This window comes from Triplophysa dalaica, chromosome 9, assembly GCF_015846415.1.
Source record: "Triplophysa dalaica isolate WHDGS20190420 chromosome 9, ASM1584641v1, whole genome shotgun sequence".
Classification (NCBI taxonomy): Eukaryota; Metazoa; Chordata; class Actinopteri; order Cypriniformes; family Nemacheilidae; genus Triplophysa; species Triplophysa dalaica.
The window spans coordinates 10,956,510-10,977,153 of NC_079550.1; the positions used below are offsets into that span (position 1 = coordinate 10,956,510).

The 20,644-nt window shown below is 38.8% G+C and overlaps 1 protein-coding gene across 4 annotated transcripts in view; it reads right to left on the reverse strand.

Annotated features, from left to right (window-relative positions):
* ncam1b (neural cell adhesion molecule 1b) overlaps positions 1-18,846 on the reverse strand; it is an 84,739-nt gene extending 65,893 nt beyond the window's left edge. For 2 of the 4 annotated variants that reach the window (XM_056756373.1, XM_056756371.1), the window contains exon 1: positions 18,543-18,846. In XM_056756373.1, the coding sequence (XP_056612351.1) occupies positions 18,543-18,594 (52 nt within the window). In that variant the 5' untranslated portion in view covers positions 18,595-18,846. The remainder of the gene's footprint in view (positions 1-18,542) is intronic. The other 2 variants (XM_056756372.1, XM_056756374.1) reach the window with 2 other exon arrangements.
* Positions 18,847-20,644: the final 1,798 nt, after the last annotated feature.

A 20,644-nucleotide genomic window follows, 5' to 3' on the forward strand; every position in this document is an offset into this window, starting at 1 on the left:
AACATAAAGAAAAGCATAACTGCTATTCTATTATGTGGCTGCTATCTATAAAGGATACGAATTCCCTTCTCCAATAATTTTTATTTGATGGCAAATCTCCGATATTAAACAGGGCATAGGAAGCGACTGCCAAGAGCATTGTAATTACATTGAGGACCATCATGGGATTTTGTCATAACTGTCACACTTATAATTAGCGATGTCCCGAGCCGATCACAAAGATCGGGAATGGGGGGCCGTTCAAGGCATTTTCAACCTGATCGGGATCGGCTATTATATGCCCGATCATTTCCGATCACGTCTGTCGTCGCGCAAGTTTTGTAAACGAGAGCGCGAGCTGTGACAGCTTGTAATGTCTGCAGCGCGATAATTCTGCAAGGCGTTAGAGCTTCGTTCAATAGAGCTCCCGCAGTCACGTGTCCTATTCTGTTTACACCACCAAACTGGCAGGCAGTGACACCCAGGAGCGAATATGAAATGAATGGCGCCAGCATGAGTCCAAGGCAACAGCGGTCACTGCGCACTTTAATTCAAAAGACATAGACCTGTGGATAGCAAAATTTAGTAGATTAAACATAACAGATCCTTATAATGCCCCGGGGTGCTTTTAACTTGTGCCAATAAAGAAACTGGAAGCTTTCCTGACCTGCAGGATCCTAATATCAACAGTTACCTCATCAACTTTTCATCGTCCTACTCCGGAGACTCTTTAAAAGCCTTAAGTGGTAAAAATTGACGTGCATTTTTGGGATGGACTTTCAAGCTTTGTCCTCATTGGAAGGGCAAGTCAAATGTGTTGTTAGCTAACGTAATCTACCATAGAAGTCCTTGTTTGTAGGTAGCCAGCATAGCTATATCACTGTAAAGTGACATAATAAATGTCATGAAATCTGGGACATTCTCAAACGCTTAACATTGCTTAATGTGTTACCTAAACAACACCTACGAAAAACTCATTTCTGTCAAAGCTGACCTGTAATAAACACTAACTACTGTGAAAAAAAGGAGCCCCTTATTTCAATGATAAAGTGAATAATCCAACGTTAATAATTTTTTTTTTTTAGAATGCCCCCAAAATCTTTATCGTGGTGGTCAGACACGATGGGGTTGTGTTAGGAGCCCACAGCAATTGCACAGCTGGACTAGCGTTAGTGCTGCTCTTATGTGTCTTGTTTAGGATTTGGCAGCAAAACGACAGAGTGGAAGAGATAGCTGTGACATGTGTTGGTTAGCACACTTTTTTGCAGTTAACCAATTAGTCGTCTATCAGCGATTCAGAATCCTTAGAAATATGGACAACTGATTTGCCCTTTTCTTTCCCCCGCATGTTCAGGCAAGTTTACAGCAGCTGTCCACCATGTTAAAATAATATGATCCGTTAAGTCCAAACAGCCTGGTTTTAATTCATGGTTTGACCACAGTGTAAATACCAATGCTAAGGCCATTCTAGTGCTCTCCGCCTTCCAAAATGGCTTAGTTCAGATTGCGGGACGTTAACCTCAGGAGTTCTTTAATAACAATTTCATACCAAATCCTCAAAAAAGTGGACAGATTACACAAATTTTCCTCAACTCTGTGACACTGCCATAGAGAACACAGTTTAACGTCTGATTTCTTCATAAATACAGCGCTCTACCGGAGTTTAAAGAGTACCTAGCATATTGTTTTTCTGGCCCTACTTTGGTTTATGGAGTGTCCAACAACAAGTTTATGTACATACAATGTGTTTAAACACTATAATGTCGTAATAATAGGCAGTTATTCATACTTTACTTCTTGACTGACTCTCAAATGATTCGTTCCGCGATTCATCCGTCTAGGCCCCGCCTACCCACTAACCTTGTGTCATGTAATTGGCCAGATGGTGTAGTCTGTTGTTATTGGTCAAATGCGTCCATCATTTGCCGCAAATGGAACCCCACTGCCATCATTACAGGATTACGGTTTACATGTGGTTGGATGTCATGTATATTATACAGTTGAAAGAAAAAGTATGTGAACCCTTTGGGCTTACTTGGATTTCTTCATAAATTGGTCATAAAATGTGATATGTAAAATGTAAAAAAGTCACAACGATAGAGAAACACAGTCTGCGTAACCTAATACCGCACAAACATTATACGTTTTCATGTTTTTATTGAACACAACATGTAAACATTCATAGTGCAGGGTGGAAAAAGTATGTGAACCTTTGGGTTTAATAACTGGTTGACCCTCCTTTGGCAGCAATAACCTCAACCAAACGTTTCCTACAGTTGCAGATCAGACCTGCACAACGGTCAGGAGAAATTTTGGACCATTCCTCTTTACAAAAGTGTTTCAGTTCAGCAATATTCTTGGGATGTCTGGTGTGAATCGCTCTCTTGAGGTCATGCCACACCATCTCAATTGGGTTGAGGTCAGGACTCTGACTGGGCCACTCCAGAAGGCGTATTTTCTTCTGTTGAAGCCATTCTGTTGTTGATTTACTTCTATGCTTTGGGTCGTTGTCCTGTTGCATCGTCCATCCTCTGTTAAGCTTCAGTTGGCGGACAGATGGTCTTAAGGTTTCCTGCAAAATGTCTTGATAAACTTTGGAATTCATTTTTCCAGGGCCCGAGGCAGCAAAGCAGCCCCAAACCATCATGCCTCCTCCACCATATTTCACAGTTGGGATGAGGTTTTGATGTTGGTGTGCTGTGCCTTTTGTTCTCCACACACAGCGTTGTGTGTTCTTTCCAAACAACTCAATTTTGGTTTCATCTGTCCACAGAATGTTTTGCCAGTAGTGCTGTGGAACATCCAGGTGCTCTTTTGCAAACTTCAAACGTGCTGCAATGTTTTTTTTGGACAGCAGTGGCTTCCTCCGTGGTGTCCTCCCATGAAGTCCATTCTTGTTTAATGTTTTCCTTATTCTAGATTTGTCAACAAAAATGTTGGCCGTGGACACATGGACATCAAGGCTTTTAGATATACTTTTGTAGCCCTTTCCAGCTTTATGTAAGTCAACAATTCTTGATCGTAGGTCTTCTGGAAAAGTCATTAGCCTAGGGTTTCACATACTTTTTCCACCCTGCACTATGAATGTTTACATGTTGTGTTCAATAAAAACATGAAAACGTATAATGTTTGTGCGGTATTAGTTTAAGCAGACTGTGTTTCTCTATTGTTGTGACTTAGATGAAGATCATAACACATTTTATAACCAATTTATGAAGAAATCCAAGTAAGCCCAAAGGGTTCACATACTTTTTCTTTCAACTGTATGTGTAGCTAGAGATGGCGTTGATTTTACCGTACCAATTTGAGCCCGAGTCTGACGAGGAAGCATCAGAAGACGCTAATCCACAACAAACTCCACCACGACTGGAGCAGGATGTTTGTCAGTGGCAAGTGACAACTCTTGTCATAAAAACTCCCAGTGTGACAACATGCATGTTATGCTTTTGCTCATCTATGATTTTTTTTTTTCTTAAAATACTGTTAATACGTTAGTAATACTATTATTTCGTCTTCACTTCGCGTTGGCATTTTAGAAAGTGGATGTTATGAAAAATGATTGTTTATCACCAAAATATTTCTATATATGTGCATGTGTGGCAAATGTGTCAAAATACAAAAGTTAATAGCAAGATAAACAAACTGTAACACCCCAGAAATAACGGTACATGCTAACGTTAGCGTTATATGCATTAGCTAAACACAGACATAATGTACGAAAATATTTCTTGAAGTTAAGACAAAAATTAAATGTCACACTTATAGGTTGTGATTCGGTGGGGCTAACAGGTCCAAATAGAGTTGGTATTGCCCCCTCTTTCAAGAATAGTCGTTTCACATATCCTGCAGTGAATGCGCCAAGATTATTAAACCAATCTTCGGTGAAATGACGCGCGCACGGTTAAACCCTGGGGTTATACTCCTCTGGTATTGTTTGAAAAAGAAATTGTAACCATTTTTCCTTCATACGTTCTTCCTTTGGTAGTTGAAACAAGACGGACTTAGTGTCACACCGTAGAACACAGGCTCTAGACATGATACGCACGCATCACGAACGAGCGACAGTGTTTGAGGGAGGAGAGATACGTTTTCGCAGCAATCTCAGCAAAACCTAGGCGGGGACTATGTATAGTGACGTAGATATGGGGGTGTACTATGCCACGTCTCGTTTGTGTGATTCAGAGTCGACTCCCATTTTTACAAGCAAATAACTTTGTTATTTATTCACCTTCGGATTACAACTTGGCAGAGAGCTTACTTTCAAACACGGCAACATAACAGACTGCATGAAATGTCATTTTCATGATCTCATGCTACCTACTCTTTAACAAACTTGATGACACAGGAAGCATTAGTGGCTGTCAGCTAACATGATCGAGATGCCGATTTTTCTTCATTTCAAAGTGAAAGTTCAAAGCTACAGAGTGAACATGTAGTATTGTGTTGAGTGTTTTAGAGGCAGAGTTGAATGAAATTCTGTTATTCTGTCTCCTCATGTGGAAAAACTCCTGTCCAGCTGCAAAAAAAGCATTTTAACTATAGTTCCTTGATTTACTGTTTAATCTAATCCTGCAATTTGAATAAATTAAAAAACATGTTCGGTCATTCATGTTTGCTACAATATGTTAGGCTAATAGTTTTAGTGTAATGCAGATTAAACTTAACTGTTAAATAGTATTTTAATAACCATAATAGGAAATATGGAAAAAATTAAAAAAAAAAATTCACTAGGAAAAAACAAGTATCGGCAGATACCAAAAATTAAATGACTCTGGTCAGGTCGGAGGCACAAAGTATGTGATCGGGACATCCCTACTTATTATTGTAGCTCATATGACTTTAAATTTATATTATGCTAAATACACACGCCTTGAATAAATCACGTTCACGCTTAACTAAGAATTAAATGCTAAAATAGAAATGTAGATAATATGCCTTGTATACATTGACTCTTTATAAATTATAAATAAAATATAAATAAATATATTTATGCAATTGCAACATACATTATCACTGAAATACTGTACAGTACTAATATCTAACCACTTACAGACAAGAAAAATAAAATACAACCACAGAAATAAATAAATATACTCTATAAAATATTCAGATTTCCATTCCCACAATGACACATTAGTGCATTTACTGTGATGCTGTATCATTAGGGAGCCTGCGGTCAAATTAATAGACCACAGCTACAATCCTACCTTCAGGAATGACAACCAGTCACATATCTGCACTAAAATGTCAGCAAGCTCATAAAAATACACCGAACTGACTGATGTAAGAGACGTCCGTGCAAGAATATTCTCATCCCGTCTCAGTATTCAAGGTTGGTTGGCTGCTTTGATGAGCCAATGCATCTCAATCTGCTGCTATCTGGTGTTTCCCATAACAAATGAAATTAATGTGCAAATAAGATGATGAGACGAGGAAATGAAAGCGGTATAAACGGGTGCGAAACCTCAGAGGTTTGAGAACACTTTGGTTTAATGGCAACCAGTGACACTGGAAGAAGACACTGACCCTGAGTAGGAGTTGATATTAACGTCTCTACTTAATATGCCGTTTGAATCCAAACCCACACGTCAGCATAACAGCAAAGTCTGCTTTCCCAAGGCACATTTTTAAATACCATAGAAAACAAACTTGTGGGTGTCTATTCAAAGAGGTGATGACTTGAGATTTCTCTGGCTGGCTGGAAATAACACTACAGATGTCCTATGCGCCGGTGCTCCCAAGATGTTCCTCAGATGTGGGAGTAAAATTCACCAAATGTAATTTACAAAATGTCATTTCAACTTGTGAAAACTGTTCAATGTCACCAGGCTTGTTCCATTTCCACGGCTGCTCATTGCTTTTGTCACCTGAGACGTTATTTCAAGGTGATTAAGTGGCATGTTTAAAAGGGAGGAAGTACCGTTATCGAATAGGAAACGGGAGGGGGTTGAGAAAACATATCTGGAATTACTAAAATGCGTATAAACAGTGTCATTTTGATTTAGTCTTTGAGGAATTTTGGCAACCCAGAATATTTACGGCTTAGCCTCTTCGTAATACTGTACTGTGAGTGCAACACTAAAGCTGGCGGGGAATGAATAAATCCCATTTCTGATGCAGTTCCATATTTCCAAAAAGAAATTAGATCGCAATCTTGATGGAAAACGCTAAATCTGGATCCCCCAGTCACCAGAAGTTCAATTAATCTGTCTGTTAGACATTTATTCCTTGTGCATAGGGACAAGCGAGGCAGTTTGACCCAGAGCTCAAGTCTCAAACTCAGACAGAACGCCCACAGCAGTCTGTTCACCGACTGCCTGATGCATATTGACACAAGACTGGAAGGCACTTTATCGATCTGGCAAGCTCTAATCTGATTGGCCGGCTTTTACGTGACTTCTGTGAGTCACCTGGAGATTGTTTTTAACCAGTCCATCTGGAAACAAAATTTAGTTAGTCACTGCATCATTAGCCGACTAAAAGGCATCAAATTTAAAATGTAACGCACTTAAGAGCAAAACTAGAGACCCAGAGGAAAATGTTATTGCTCAGCGGTTGCTCTTATATCTCAGGAGATTTGATGCTGTTCTTTGTTGTGTTTCATTTGCAAGTATTGATTTACTGTAGTCTCACATGTTTCTCCTAAACTGAAGTAAGAATAGAACCAAATGTAGATTGCAAAAAAGTAAAATCATCTGGATTAGATTAAATTTGATAAGTAATGATTGTCTACATATTTAAGACTTCAATATTATTGACTCCTGTTTGCACACTTGGCAAATTTGAGCTCAGTTTGTGACATTGAGATTGCTTCTAAACTCTAAACAAGACATTTGTAAATTTCTGGGTCTTTATCTCATGAGAAATATCTGATATACAGAAGATTTACCTAAATGTTTTCATTTGCTCTCCTTTAATCTCATGGATGTCTAGGAGAAAAAATTAGATGATCTCATTTGTGATTTTTCTTTCTTATGGGCATCCAAAAGCAGAATGACAATTTCTCTTTCTTAACCCCTGTGTTTTTATCAGAAATAATCAGTACACATTACTTTTAGACGGACAAAATTCTGATTCAAAAGAAGGAAAGCATGCTTTTCTGAACATATTTTCTATACAGTCAGACACACCGATGCATGTTTGAGTTTTTTTTAATCATTCTATAAAATAGTTTTAACAAAAAACAGCATTAACAAAAAATAGTCAAAGAATGTGTTCTAGTGTGGAGCAGTCCTACTCATAAATAAGATACAGGTTGGACCCAACTTAATGCCAATATTCAAAAGTGTGGTTACGCAAGATCAGATATCCACATCAGAAACCCTCTTTGTGCTGGTGTAGACTGGTTTATGAGGGTTAGTCCCGGTCTATCACAACCATGCTCTTCAAAAGCACAGCTCAGCTGGTAAAGCGGAGGACCCAGCATGCTACATAATCTTAGGGTGTTTTCACACCTTGCTCATTTGGAGCTTTTGTTCCAGAACATGTAGGTCTTCTAACTTGGATTGATTCATTTACGCATAAATGAAGATGGCAATCATGCTCAGCACCAAAAAAAAAAAAACAGTTCAAGAACGCCTGAACATGGTGGTCTTAGTAGAAAACTTAAATTTTGTGAAAAGCAGCAGTGTGTTTTGCAAACATATTTCAGAACAACTGTCCAAATGCATACTACAGATGTTTATCGGGTGTTAACCGAGTGTCGCAGAGACACTAAATTAAACCGCTCAGTGGAACAGTACAATGCTCAAAATGATTAAATAATATTATAACACTTAGAAAAAAAGTCACAGCAAGCTTGTGCAAATCTTTCTACACATCCTGATGGATGATGTTGTGAGCAGATTCCTTGAAGCGGGTGCGCTCTAGGCTTGTTGCTTTAGTCGATGTCAACGGTGATACAGAGTGTCCACCCACCAACCGATTACATCACTCGTCCACCGCGCCACCGACCCCCACCTTCATCTAGAATTTATATTTCTGTAGATTTACAGTAATAAATCACTTAGTTTAGTTAAAGACCAGGTTGCGCATCTGGAAGCAACTGCTGCATTCAGTTTAAGCGGAACAAGTGTCGTAGCAAAGAAGCAGCAAAGCAGGAGTTCCATTTCATTTATCATATGAGGAGTGTGAAGTGAGCTGACTGAAAAGACGATGGCGGAGGCTTTTCTGTCAAAAAACAAGTAGTAGAATATGTTCTGCACAGTTTTCAAGAGCCGGTTAAGTTTTAATTATCTTTTTGATCTAATTTTAAAAAGCCAGTGCTTTGCAATTTATTTAACATAAAGTTTTTCTTTCGGCTATTCCTTTCTTATTCATTCCTTATTTAATTATTTAATAATTAAACATAAATGTTTTTCGTTTCGTATTCCCTTTCTTATTCATTTCGGAATCATTTCTGATGGTGTGTGCAGTGGTTATTTGTTTTGTAAGGTCTGTTTTACTGTTTCTTAGAAGCAAATGTCATTGTACTTTTTTGTAGTTTTGTGTTTTTATTAAGAAAGATTAAGATATCGACCCACCATTAATTCAAGCAATTGCCGTTCCCGAATTGTTGCTAATTCAATACAAAGTAAAATGCATCATGCGCTCGGTAGCATCTTCGACCACCCATCACCAAACCCCTAATTACCGGTTTTATTACACGTCGATTAACCGGTGGGAAAATTTTATCTCCGCCACATCCCTAGTGTGCTTTTATTTTTAAAAGTATTTATTTTAGAAAACGTACCACTATGTGGTCAAACCTCTACCTCTTGATAATAATAATTTATTTATTCCTTGGTTCTTCTGAGAACCTGTGATCAATTGCTAAAGTAGCGCCGAGCGGTTTCTCATATATCCAGCACATCAGGGATACCTCTCATTAATACAAGCCAGGTTTAATTATGCTAATCCGCCCCAGCCCGTCAGCTCGGCTCCTGGGCATCTCAACATGCCGTTTACCAAGCAATAGTCTTAAATACTCTTAAACCAGATCCTCAAGTAAAAATACAAGAATAAAAAAGCCCGGCACCATGCTGAGCCTCAGCATAAAAAGGACCTGAGAGAAACCCCAGAACAATGATAAATGAGTCAGTCGATACAAGCAGTTATTCAGTTTTATATCTGTTGTAACTTTATTTTCTACTGCTATTGTTGTGGGAGTAACAAGGCCCCTAATCTCATTGTGAATGCACAAAATGAAAGCTTTCAGCATCTGCAACCATTGTCGACTTCTAGGGTCGGGTTTAAGCAACAAATGTCCCTGTCTTCGTTTCTTAGCCGCGAGACCTTTTCCTGAGAAAATAAGATACGTAAGAAACAATTTGGCTATTCATATCGTCTGAACTTTTCTAAAGTTCTCAACTGAACCGACGCCAACTTGGCACTCCAACATACTGTAACTGTATGATTTAAGCGCACAAAGAAGTACAATTCTTGTCACACCATAGGGAGATCGGTAACATCCTACTTAAATCGAGCCATTGTAATCCATTTCAGATATTATTAACACTCCAGCTGGCAGTTTTATCTGTTCAATAACCAGGCTCAGTTGTAAATATAATAGCCACAATGCTTGTGGAATTGATTTAGGTAGAAATCATTGCCCCACAAAAGAATTCAGCGGGATCTGTCAAAATACTGATGTTTGCTAAGACTAGCTGCTGAAAGAGGTGTGTGTCATATCTAGTGACAGGGCAACAGATGGTGGAGAAGCACCTCCAACCAGCAGGTCGACTGCATGCAGCTACAATGCTTTGCAGTCATGCCAGAACTACAGCGGCTGACTCGAATGCAGGGATGAACTCTGGACATCTTTACTGCTTTTCCACTATCGGCTTGAACGATCCTGAGCATCACGAGGAACAGTTCCAGTTACATTTCCACTAGAAAACTCAAAATGTGATTACAAAAAGGCTCTCAGGAGCAGATTTTTTGGGACAGTTAACCGTTTTCAATCCTGTTGGTGAAACAGATGCTGTGACGTAATGACTTATGATTGGTCACTTGCCAGTTGCCAGGGTAACTCACCTGCTTCTTAGTAGTTTGCTAATACTTGAAAGTAAATGGAATTTTACTTGGTTTGATTACGAAGGAACACAAATACTGATGTAAAGGGATAGTTCACCCAAAAACAAGAAAAACTGTGGAACACAAAATAAATTGAGAAATGTCTCAATGGTTTTGCAACCATTTAATGGAAGTCTATGGAGGGTCAATTTTTTCTGGTTACCAACATACTTCCAAAGATCTTCCTTTGTGTTCAAGAATGATGAACAAATCATTTTTATTTTTTGGGTAAACTATCCTTGTAATTCTAATCCTACTTTTGCAGCACCACAATAGAAAAAGCCTAACTTTACCAACTGGATTTGGCCTGATGGTGGAAATGTACTAATGCATGAAGTTCACAGTCTTACCCAGTACAATAAAAAAACACTGATTTCCTTCTCACGCCGTCTGCCAAAAATTGGGCTTCACTCTTTACGCTTAGTGAGCTTATCAACATTCTCATTCCAAGAGAATACAGATGATCACAGCGAACACATCCTAGGCTGGAAGCGATGCTCGCATCTGACAATTCCTCTTCTTCTAAATATAGATTAACAAGCTGTACTTCTGCAGAAGCACTCAAATGCTAAATGACTTGATGCATGTTAAACTATGTTCGCACGTTGTCTAGCACTTGATCCCAATCATTTTACATTGTTTGAAGAAACATTTTACATTGTTTGAAGAAAATGTTAACAGTGTTAGTGCTGGAAAGGCACTATATAAATGAAACCTATTAGATCATGTTGTTATATGCTAGGTTTTTCTAGGTTGCTTGGCCGAAATCAAAAGACTGCATAACATAGACCCCTAGATATGTCACAGGACCCTCATATGCAAGAATGCCTCATTTTCTCTCCTTTTATTGTTTACCACCCAAAAGCTTTGCTTAGAGAAGCAGTTACTAGTTTGTTTGAATTATCGCCACTAATAAATGCTGGTTCTTCGGATCAACTTCCAAAGCATGCTTTCTTGTGGCTATAGTACATGGCTGTTTTGTGAAGATGGAGCTTGGAAAGAAAAAAGAGAGACAAAAAAAAAAAAGAGGCAGTGACCCTGTTCAGTCACCCTGTATTTACAGAGCGCTGGACCGAGAGCAGCCGAGCAGACAGACTAATGCATCCATGTTCTCGTCAAGCTGTGGGCCGTGGATGACGCACTCACTGCAGCCTGACGTAGCAAATTCTCTGCCATCAGACCAGAAGGGACATTCCTGATTGAGTGCCTCATAACACTGCCTGCTGGTCCACAGTGCAGCCCTGAAATAAACCTCAGTCTTTCCTTAAAAATACATTCCCATTGTAATGTTCAGCACCGAAGCCTAGCAACAACACTTTGGTATCAGTAATATATTACTAAAACAGTAATGTTAGTATTATAGTACTGAGACAGGGGATTAAGGGGGGTTTTTTTCCCAGTGAAGTGCTCATCAGTTGTCTCTTTGTTTCTGTTTCCGGTGTCTCTGATGGTCTAACTGTCCGTGGATGTTTTCCTCAAGCCCCACATGCAACGTCCGGGCAAAAGAAAGACATCACTGCAGGGGTTGTGATACATCCAGCTTCTGTTGGGCAAATAAGTGTGAGGCATCTCAGGCAGGGGAGGTCACCCAGTCATGTTGTACTCTCCGTCTGTGTGCATATGTGTGTGCGCGTGTGGCACGTGCTTGTAAATGAAAGAGAGAGAGAGAGAGAGAAAAAACAGACAGAAGGGGTGTGTGTGTCAGAGAAAAGAACAAGAGAATGAGAAAGTGTGTGTGTGTGTGTGTGTGAGAGAGAAAGTGAGAGAGAGTGTGTGTGCGTAATGAGACACACCAAAAGAATGGCAGGGCACATGAATGGGGACTCATCATCTTTAACCCTTTCATAACAAGTACGGTCCGCAATTAACCCTAAATTAAATTTCTAAAAATGTTTTGCTTTTTACCACGGTAGGTATATTTATTGCATCAGAACAACTGCTCTTTATGTATACAAACCAAGTAAATCATTTGTAAAGTTAAAAGGAGGCATGAATTAAAATCTCAATTTTATAAGAGGGAATCGTATTCATCTAAGTGTTAAAACTGAAAACCCCCTTGTTACTGAGATTACATCTGTTATTGACACAAGGCCCAGCGAATTCCAGGTTCTAGAATGCACCTATCTATGACGACATTGATAGGTTGAACACCGCCTCCACAAAAAAGAATATTAATGACTACTTCTCTAGTCCCGCACACTGGTTCGCGCATGAAAATTCTGAAGTACCACAAGTAATAAACAAAAATGCCGATAAAGATAACTAAATATTGTGCCTCCCCTGGTTGTGGAAGAATACAGTCGCTGCATAACCATTATTTTGGGGTTACACTTTATTTTTATAGACGTTTCAGCTCATGTGGGAAAAAAATGGAGCATTTGTTCGTTTCATTTCTCTGAGGATTCCTTCGTGAACAAGGCACAAATCGACACTGGCCTTGTGGAGAGCCTAAAATTAAAAAGCAGTGCTGTGCCGTAAATATTGGATCCAATAGGAATGGTGTGGCAATCTTATGAGAGTAAATAAATGTTTTACTATGCATCACTATTGCTTTTTCAGAGATCGCTTGAGCACTATTTGCATGCGATTAGTATTACCTGGGGACCTCTAGTCGTATTAATTGCAGAGGTTGTATGTGATCTTATGCCCGTGCGAATTTGCGATCTCTGTGATTTGGCGGGCTCATATCATTTTTCAAGGTTTAATCTACCGTTTGCGAATAATGGAGCCTGTTTTGAAGTTTTTTGGTATCATTTCGGGAGTCTCCCGTTTGTTTATTTATCATGGAAACTCTCGTAACATTTGAGACCCGGGATAGCGGTGTTGTTTTGTTTGGTTCGCGATCTCGGGTCTCAAATGCTGACAGGTTCGGTCATATAAAACTGATCAAATGAAATGTGAATGGTACTAATGTGTAACCTAACGTTACGTCTCAAACCAAATTCACAGAAGGCTCCAACTACGCAAACTGCCATCCAATCAAAGCGATGGGCGTTTACTTTGTCTTCAATGCCCATTAAAACAGAGCGTTTGTAGAGCTGGCCTCAAAAGCCCGGGTAGAAAATAGCCTATTACTTATTGTTTTTGATGTTTTTGAAAGTAAAAATCACCTAGACGTCATAAGTAGACCTCATACAACAGTTAAAAACAACAAACAAGCCCAGTTCATCACGCCTTTAAAAAATCATAGATTGAGTAAATTGAGAAGTTTACAGTTGAACTCTCAAAGATGGCTATAAAAACAAATACTGTCGACAATTGAAGGCATTGTTGCTAATTTGGCCTCAAAACAAGCAAAAAAGTTCAATAATTACTAATATGATTGTAGTGGAGTAGGCGGGACGAGACCATGGTTTAAGAGCGGTAAGTAATTGTTAATGAGCGCCAGCTGTGCGCACACCGGGCTCGAATCACGTAGGAGATTGGGAGCATATAAGAGAACGAGCGACTGGACCGTCGAAGAGGGAGGACCGGGCCCGGACACATGCTAAGTTTATATTTATGTTTATATTTATGTTTGTGTTGCGGGCAGTAGTCTGTGAGGGGATGCTGGCTGTTTATTTACTTTGTTTTTATTTACATTAAATCTTTATTTTAACTGTCTTCCGGTTCCCGCCTCCTTTCTTCCATATCTTGAATTTTGTGCAATTTATACAATGATGTATATATATTTTTAAATCTTACTAATATAATAAATCTTAAAGATATGTGTCTAACATTTTATGTCGGTTATAAATATTCTGTTCCATTGGTTGCATTTCGTTTTCAAATGTTTGTGTAGCATTAAAGATCCGAAATAGGACGTTCTTCTGGAACAGCACTGAACCACTGCTGTTTACGTCATCCAAAGTCTACATGTTTTATATACAGTATGTCTCCAAAGATGAACACTAATGCCTGAAGAGAAATTACATAATGAAATAAAAAGATTTTTGTTACTCTTTTAGAAGTTCAACATGCACAGAAAAACTGTGAGCATTACTACTCTGTACACCGGCGAAGAAAAGATCTTTTACATAGTCACTTTTATTTGTATAGAGCTTTTAACAATCCATGTTGTTGCAAAGCAGCTTTTCAGTATTATTATGTCATAATACCTTGACTTAAAGCAAGTCAAATGCGAATGAGCCAGGGAAACACTATATTCTATGCTAAGGTGGGCTTAACGTTGCAGTAACTAAACCAGCCCGTTTCATTAAGGGTCATCAAAAATGAAATAACAGTGAAATTACGAAGCCCTCATGAAATGGTTTGACAAATGCACAATATACAACAGCTGATATACTGTAGGCTACCATATGTTTGATTCCATTGAAACTTTAAAGGGAAAAAAAAGTAATTTCCGTGGCACCAAACAAAATTACATTTTTCAAAATGACTTCTGAAAATGGTTTTAAACCGTCTGCAAACAGTAATTTCTTGTGCAATTTTGTTTGGTGCCACATGTTGTGTTAAAAATTAAATACTTCCTGATCTATTGACAGAAAAGCAATGTAATAAATAACTATATCTTCAGAGGTTTAAGACCTTCCATAAAGAAGCATTTTGTTTTTTAATACATTAGAATGAGCTATTTCTATCTACATACGACACGTGTCCCTTACATGGACTTCGCCTTGTTGTTTCTACAGTAGCCCTAATCAGACAAAGTGATAACATCTTCGTCCTGTGAGAACTGCTGTAGTGCTTCGAAAGGGATGGGTGGAGTGAGCCGTTTATTGCAGTTCGTAACCTCACCACTAAATGGCACTAAATTAAATACACTGGACCTTTAAATTCCACATAAATAGGATTTTTTTTGCATCTCTTGTTAGCATAATACCTAGCTAGCTAGTCAACGATTATATAAACTTAACTGTGCAAGATTGGTTACCAATCTGAAACAAAACAGCAGTTCGCACACAGCATTCTAAGAAATCTTACACCAACAAATTAAATGCTATGGAAATGTACAATATTCCAGTTAAAATATAGAATCACTGTAATTGCATTTCTAAATCCCTTCTCTCAATATTTTTCAGCCCCAGAAAGGCTATAAAGATACCAATTGCAAAGAGAACAAGAATATACAGCAGAAGAATTAATGAAGACCCTGCAAGGGAACAACATCCTTTGGAAACAGGGAAGAAAGTGAAAAAAATTACTAAAATGCAGCCAATGCGAAAACTCCAAAAAAGAGAGCTTGACAGTTATTATGACCAGTATCCAGGACACAACACTTTTAACTCAAGTCAATAATGAAGGTGCATCCTTGACAACGGCTTCTGCTCCAATCCGCAAGCATTTCAGCCACCCATTACTTTAAGAATAAAACATGCAGCCACATTGAAACAAAACTCATAAATATTATTCATTACAGGCAAACTATTAAGGTAAACCGTAAAAGGCCAGTCTCATTAAGCATGTAAATGCCTGTGCTCCTCCAGCATTTTGAAGGCCTAAATCTGCCAGCTCCACTCATGATCAAAAGGTGAGACCAAGCAGAAGAGCTACACTGTAGATCCCAGAGAGATATTTAGCAAAACAGGATGTCGCCCAGAACACAGGACTCAATCCTGAATGCTGCTACACACACAGGAAAAAACGAGGGCAAATATTCTGCCACTGTGGCCTGACAGGCACATCCATCCACATTTATTCATCTACAGTTAGAGATGGGTACCTAGAGCCCCTACTTTTTTGAACCGGTACATAATTGGGTCGATACTAGGGTGTCTGTTCTCGATACTTGCGTTGTTTTTTCTCTGTGTATTTGGCTTTTAAAATTTTGTTTGCTCGACGTACGTGTGATATCTACGGCCATGTTATTTCCGCGATGTATTTGTATCTGCTTGTTTTGCGTGTTCATGAGTAAAAGAGTGACATGGTTTTGCTTGTGGAGCTTTCAGTGTCCGCATTTCACAACGAGGAAGCTTCCGTCAAACACCCCTTTGCGGAAACCCGTCAAAATAAAAGTCCATTATTCGAAAACATGTTATAACATTGTCTTTAATAACATAATTTAGCCAAGGAGTATATTTACTTACTTTAGTAAATGGTAAAATAATAAAACATTTAACTTAGAAGTAGTACCTAAATTTATGTAGACCTAAAACCAGAAAGGAAAGCAGAAATACGGTCTACCGGCCAAATAACCATAGCGATGCAAGTAAATATGTTGAATTACATTATGATGCGCTCCTATGCACATGCTAAGTGCCGTAAGTGTTATGCTAAGGAACACACACACGTTTTGTTAGGTGGCATTTTCTGTTTGCTCGTAAACTGCAGTTCTAAAGCTCATTTGTAATAAAGAAACTTGAAATGTTCTTGAAAACATCTTTTAACATCATGTTTTTTTGCATCAAATTATAGAGGGTAGTATCGATAACAGTATTGATAACAATATCAATATGGATAAAATCATAACAATACCCATCCCTGTCTACAGTAGGATTCTTCAAAATAAAGCCTTCCTATACAGAATAAGGGTTTTACTGCATGATTGCTATCATATACTGTACTTCAAATCAACTGCATCAGCATTTCCAGGAAATTACTATGAAGGTTTAAAGAGATCCAGTGCAACGAAGCCTTCCGAAAGATAAGAGTGAGAGACCAATCACAGCTAATGGTTTCAATGATTCAAAGTGGACATATGGGGAGGCCTTAACATCCTCCGCCACCAAACGGTGCCAAAGTTGTGAATATAACATGCCTTCAGGCCAAAGGCATTCTTTGGTTTATCCAGCTTAAAAGACATAAGCTTCCTCTACACTGACTAACCTTTTCAAGAAAAAAACTAACGTAAGCATTGCATGATAATACAAAAACAGATAATGATGTAATACTGGATGCTGAAGAGTTAATATTGGGAGGCAGTGAAATAGAAAATCCACTTATTTGGACACACTGCAACCCTCATACTGTAGACACTAAATAACAGTGTTCCTGTGAAACGTCAAACACACATGCACAAATCCACTATGAGAAGACAGATTCACAGTCATATACATGCACAACATCCATTCTCCTCGTCCGGGCGCGTGTATGTGCGTGTCAGAGCAAACACACGCATACAGCTTTAATGATCATGGGAAATTGCTCTGTCAGGGCAACATCTGTCCTGTTAAAACCAATTTTCTTCAGGCCACATGTACACAAAAAACGAGACTGGAAGATCAACCTGTGTTTCCAGCTCAATGTTTTGCTGCTTCCATCTTATTGTTTTCCGTCTTGCTTTGGCCCTCGGAGTAAGAGGAGGCTATCTTGAGCACAGCTAATTAAAACCCCAAAGAGATTAGAGAGATTACATCACGAAGATGACTCATGCCCAAAACCTGTGGTAGTGCATCATGTGACCCCAGTGCCCCGCCCATCATATCTCTACCATGACAATGATAAAATCCCAGGAGTAATGCCTAGTGTTCACCTCGTAGGATCAAAACAGTGACATAACCGGAAGCATCTAGTTGAATTTACAATGCTAGCAAACCCTTTTTATCATCTCTCATATGTATTATCTCTCATATACTGTATAATAAACCAACGTTGTATTTCAACAACCATAGTAACCTTAAACATTTTTACCATTATTACTCACTACAGTAACAATAGTATTTGAAGTAAAACTACATTAATACCAATTGTAATCTGCAACAAAAAAACAGGGCTACGGTACATTTACTATAATACAGTAGAACCATGGTTTATTTTTAGCCACTCGTGTAACACAATTGCAATGAGCGATGTGAATTTAACGTTATTTTATGAGAAAAGACGTCTTGGAAGAACGTCGGCAACCATCGTCATGAGCACAACAGCGTCGGGATTCCTAGTAAATGTGTTGCTTATTACATCATAGATGAAAGTAACAGATCGTTCCCGCCCAAAGTCTCTGATTGGATCATTCCCGACTCGTGCAGCAGGTGGATTGCCGAGAACTCCATCCCACCACTGTCCCAAATGAATTCATCACAGTTCAACTGCAATTCAAGCGATGCTTTTCTTCCAAGACACAATCGGGACATTTCGTGGATACAAAGACTAACATGTGAGGGTTTATTCACTTGAATTCGTCAACAGAAACAATCGGGCATATAACGTTAAATAATGCAAGCAGGTCCAATTATGCAGCACCAAATAAGGACTGCTTAAATGTTGTCTCAGACAGTCTTGCCTTGTTTAGAGCAAGTCCCATTGTCAAAGCCCATTGAAAATAGCCTAGCCAGTTAGCTAACAATGGTCACTACAATACATTTAGGATAGCCTATCCGCTTTCTCGCGAGTCCAACAAAATAAAACATTGCACACAATACATACAATAAATCATGCAACAGTGCTGATCAATAAGCACAGCGGAATTCAAACAGGTCGACTTATGCACCTGCCAGTGGCACTACATCACTGTCCACAGAGTTCACGTAAAAGTAGCACGCCCGCCTGCAAAACGCACAAAAACACTGCTATTCATTATATAACCGTTTGTCTACTTCTACTGCATAACACTTAAAGTCGCCTTTAAATCTCACCTGCTCTGCCGAAGTAAAGAAGCACCAAGATTATCGCCTTGGTCGGACACATCGCAATCCTTTTGCGTGCTTATATTATCACCGTTTTCTTCCGCGCTCGCGACGAAGAATTCGTAATCCGTGCGCCCGCGAAGTTTCCGCGAAGTTTTCTGGAGGGAAGTCGGCCGTGAAGAAAGACGTTCGCCGCCGAGCCGTATGGATAGCGCTGCGATTTAATTTAGCGTGCCCGTATGTCGCGCGCCGAGATGGAGAGGAGAGAGCGCGCGCACACGCAGCCTGAAGATGCACGCGAATTAATCCGGCCAATCAGCGGCGCTTGTGAGGAGAGACGATATGATCGGAATATTGCACGGAACCGAGCTGGAGGCGAACAACAATATACCTTGACTAGCCTTGGAAAGAAACGGGAGGGGAATACAGTCACATGCGGCGTATTTGTCATCTTATTAGATGCGCGTTTTTGAAGTGTCTTTGGAAAAATCGAAAGAAAAAGAAAACAGGCGATATATGTTTATATTTTCGGTTTCTCTGTTTAGGTTAACAGAGATGTACATAATAGCGTGTAGTCTGCTTTGAAGGCGGTGCCCATTTTGTCACTCTTCCTCCTCTAAATAATGATCTCCCTCACGGATCACTTCAGTGATGCTTCCTTAATGTAATCCCATGCAGTGCTGTACAGAAGTAGTTTAAACTGTGGCTTTAGAAACAGATCCAGGATGTCCATGGTGAACTTTCAAAGAACACTGGTAGCCTTAGATAAAAGTAGCACCACAGTTTCCAATTTAAAGCACTAGGGCTAGCCAAATGTTTGGTGTGGGTGAGCATTGCAGATGCTATTTACAAGATGCAGTTTACATCCACTTGTTTACTTGCTTTGTGTTATTTGATATTATAAAGAAACAATAAGCGTTCATGAAACACAGGATCCATGTATGGGAAAAACTTTAAAGGGACAAAGAAACAAAACGCTAATCATCATTATGTTCATTTCGACCATCATCACAACGGAATGATTATAATACAATTTTGAACAATGTTTCTTTTGTTAGGAACTATCTTGAAAGATATCAGATTACCACCATGAGCAATCATGTCATTAAAAGTGGGCGTCGTTTGAGTCATTTGAGACATCTTGCATGGTATAGTATCCTTCTTTGTAGGGTTTCGCATTGTGAACCATCGAATTCAAAAGGTGTGCCACACCTCCAAAATTTTCCTTTGCTTGAGCTGATGTGTTTTTTTCTGTCAACAGTATCTGTAATGATAGCTTTGAGAGCCATTTCATCCACACAGTTCACACGCGCAGTATTCGAAAGCGCACAGTTTCTTTCATATTTGGCTTATCAATATGCAGTTTGGCAATGCGTTTATTTATTTATATCTGTGCTGCCAAACAAGGATGGATGCTCGGAGGTTGACTGCCAGCGATTTCCACATATGCAGTATTAAAATATCCAATATAATCCCAAACAGGTGTGTGGTCCCTAGAAAATGCTTTGGTCGAAGGGAAATTGAATGGGCTTAAAAGGAAATAAACATGTTGAGTTTTTGGTATTGTTTGATACACAATTGTTTGCCACAGCTAACATCACATTTAAATTAAAAAAAATATATGTTTGATATGTAAAGGTGATCAGGGTGAAGGAAGGTTTAAAACCCACAATCTCTTTCAATTTAAATAATTTTAGTAAAGTTTTTTTTTAAATGGCTTATGTGTTGGCATTTGTTTGGATATAGGATACATAAAAATAATAAAAGTAATAAAACCACAATAAAACTATTCAATAAAGTCATTAACGTACCCTATACATTTTGACTACATACTCCCAAAGATATAAGCATGCATTTGACACTTTTCTTTTAAATAAACTATACTGGAGTGGATGGATATCCACTCAAAAAGACATACTCAAAAAAGTCATTGATAAGAAATTAAAATGGATAGCAGAAGTAACCATTATAGTATAAATATAAAAAATGTATTACAAAAGGAATTCCAAAATAGTCTTAAGAAAAATACCCTGGAATTAGTTTAAAAGTTAAATTCTTTTGGAAACTCATTAATATTCTTTTAATGCGTATTTCTTCAGAGGAATTGGCAA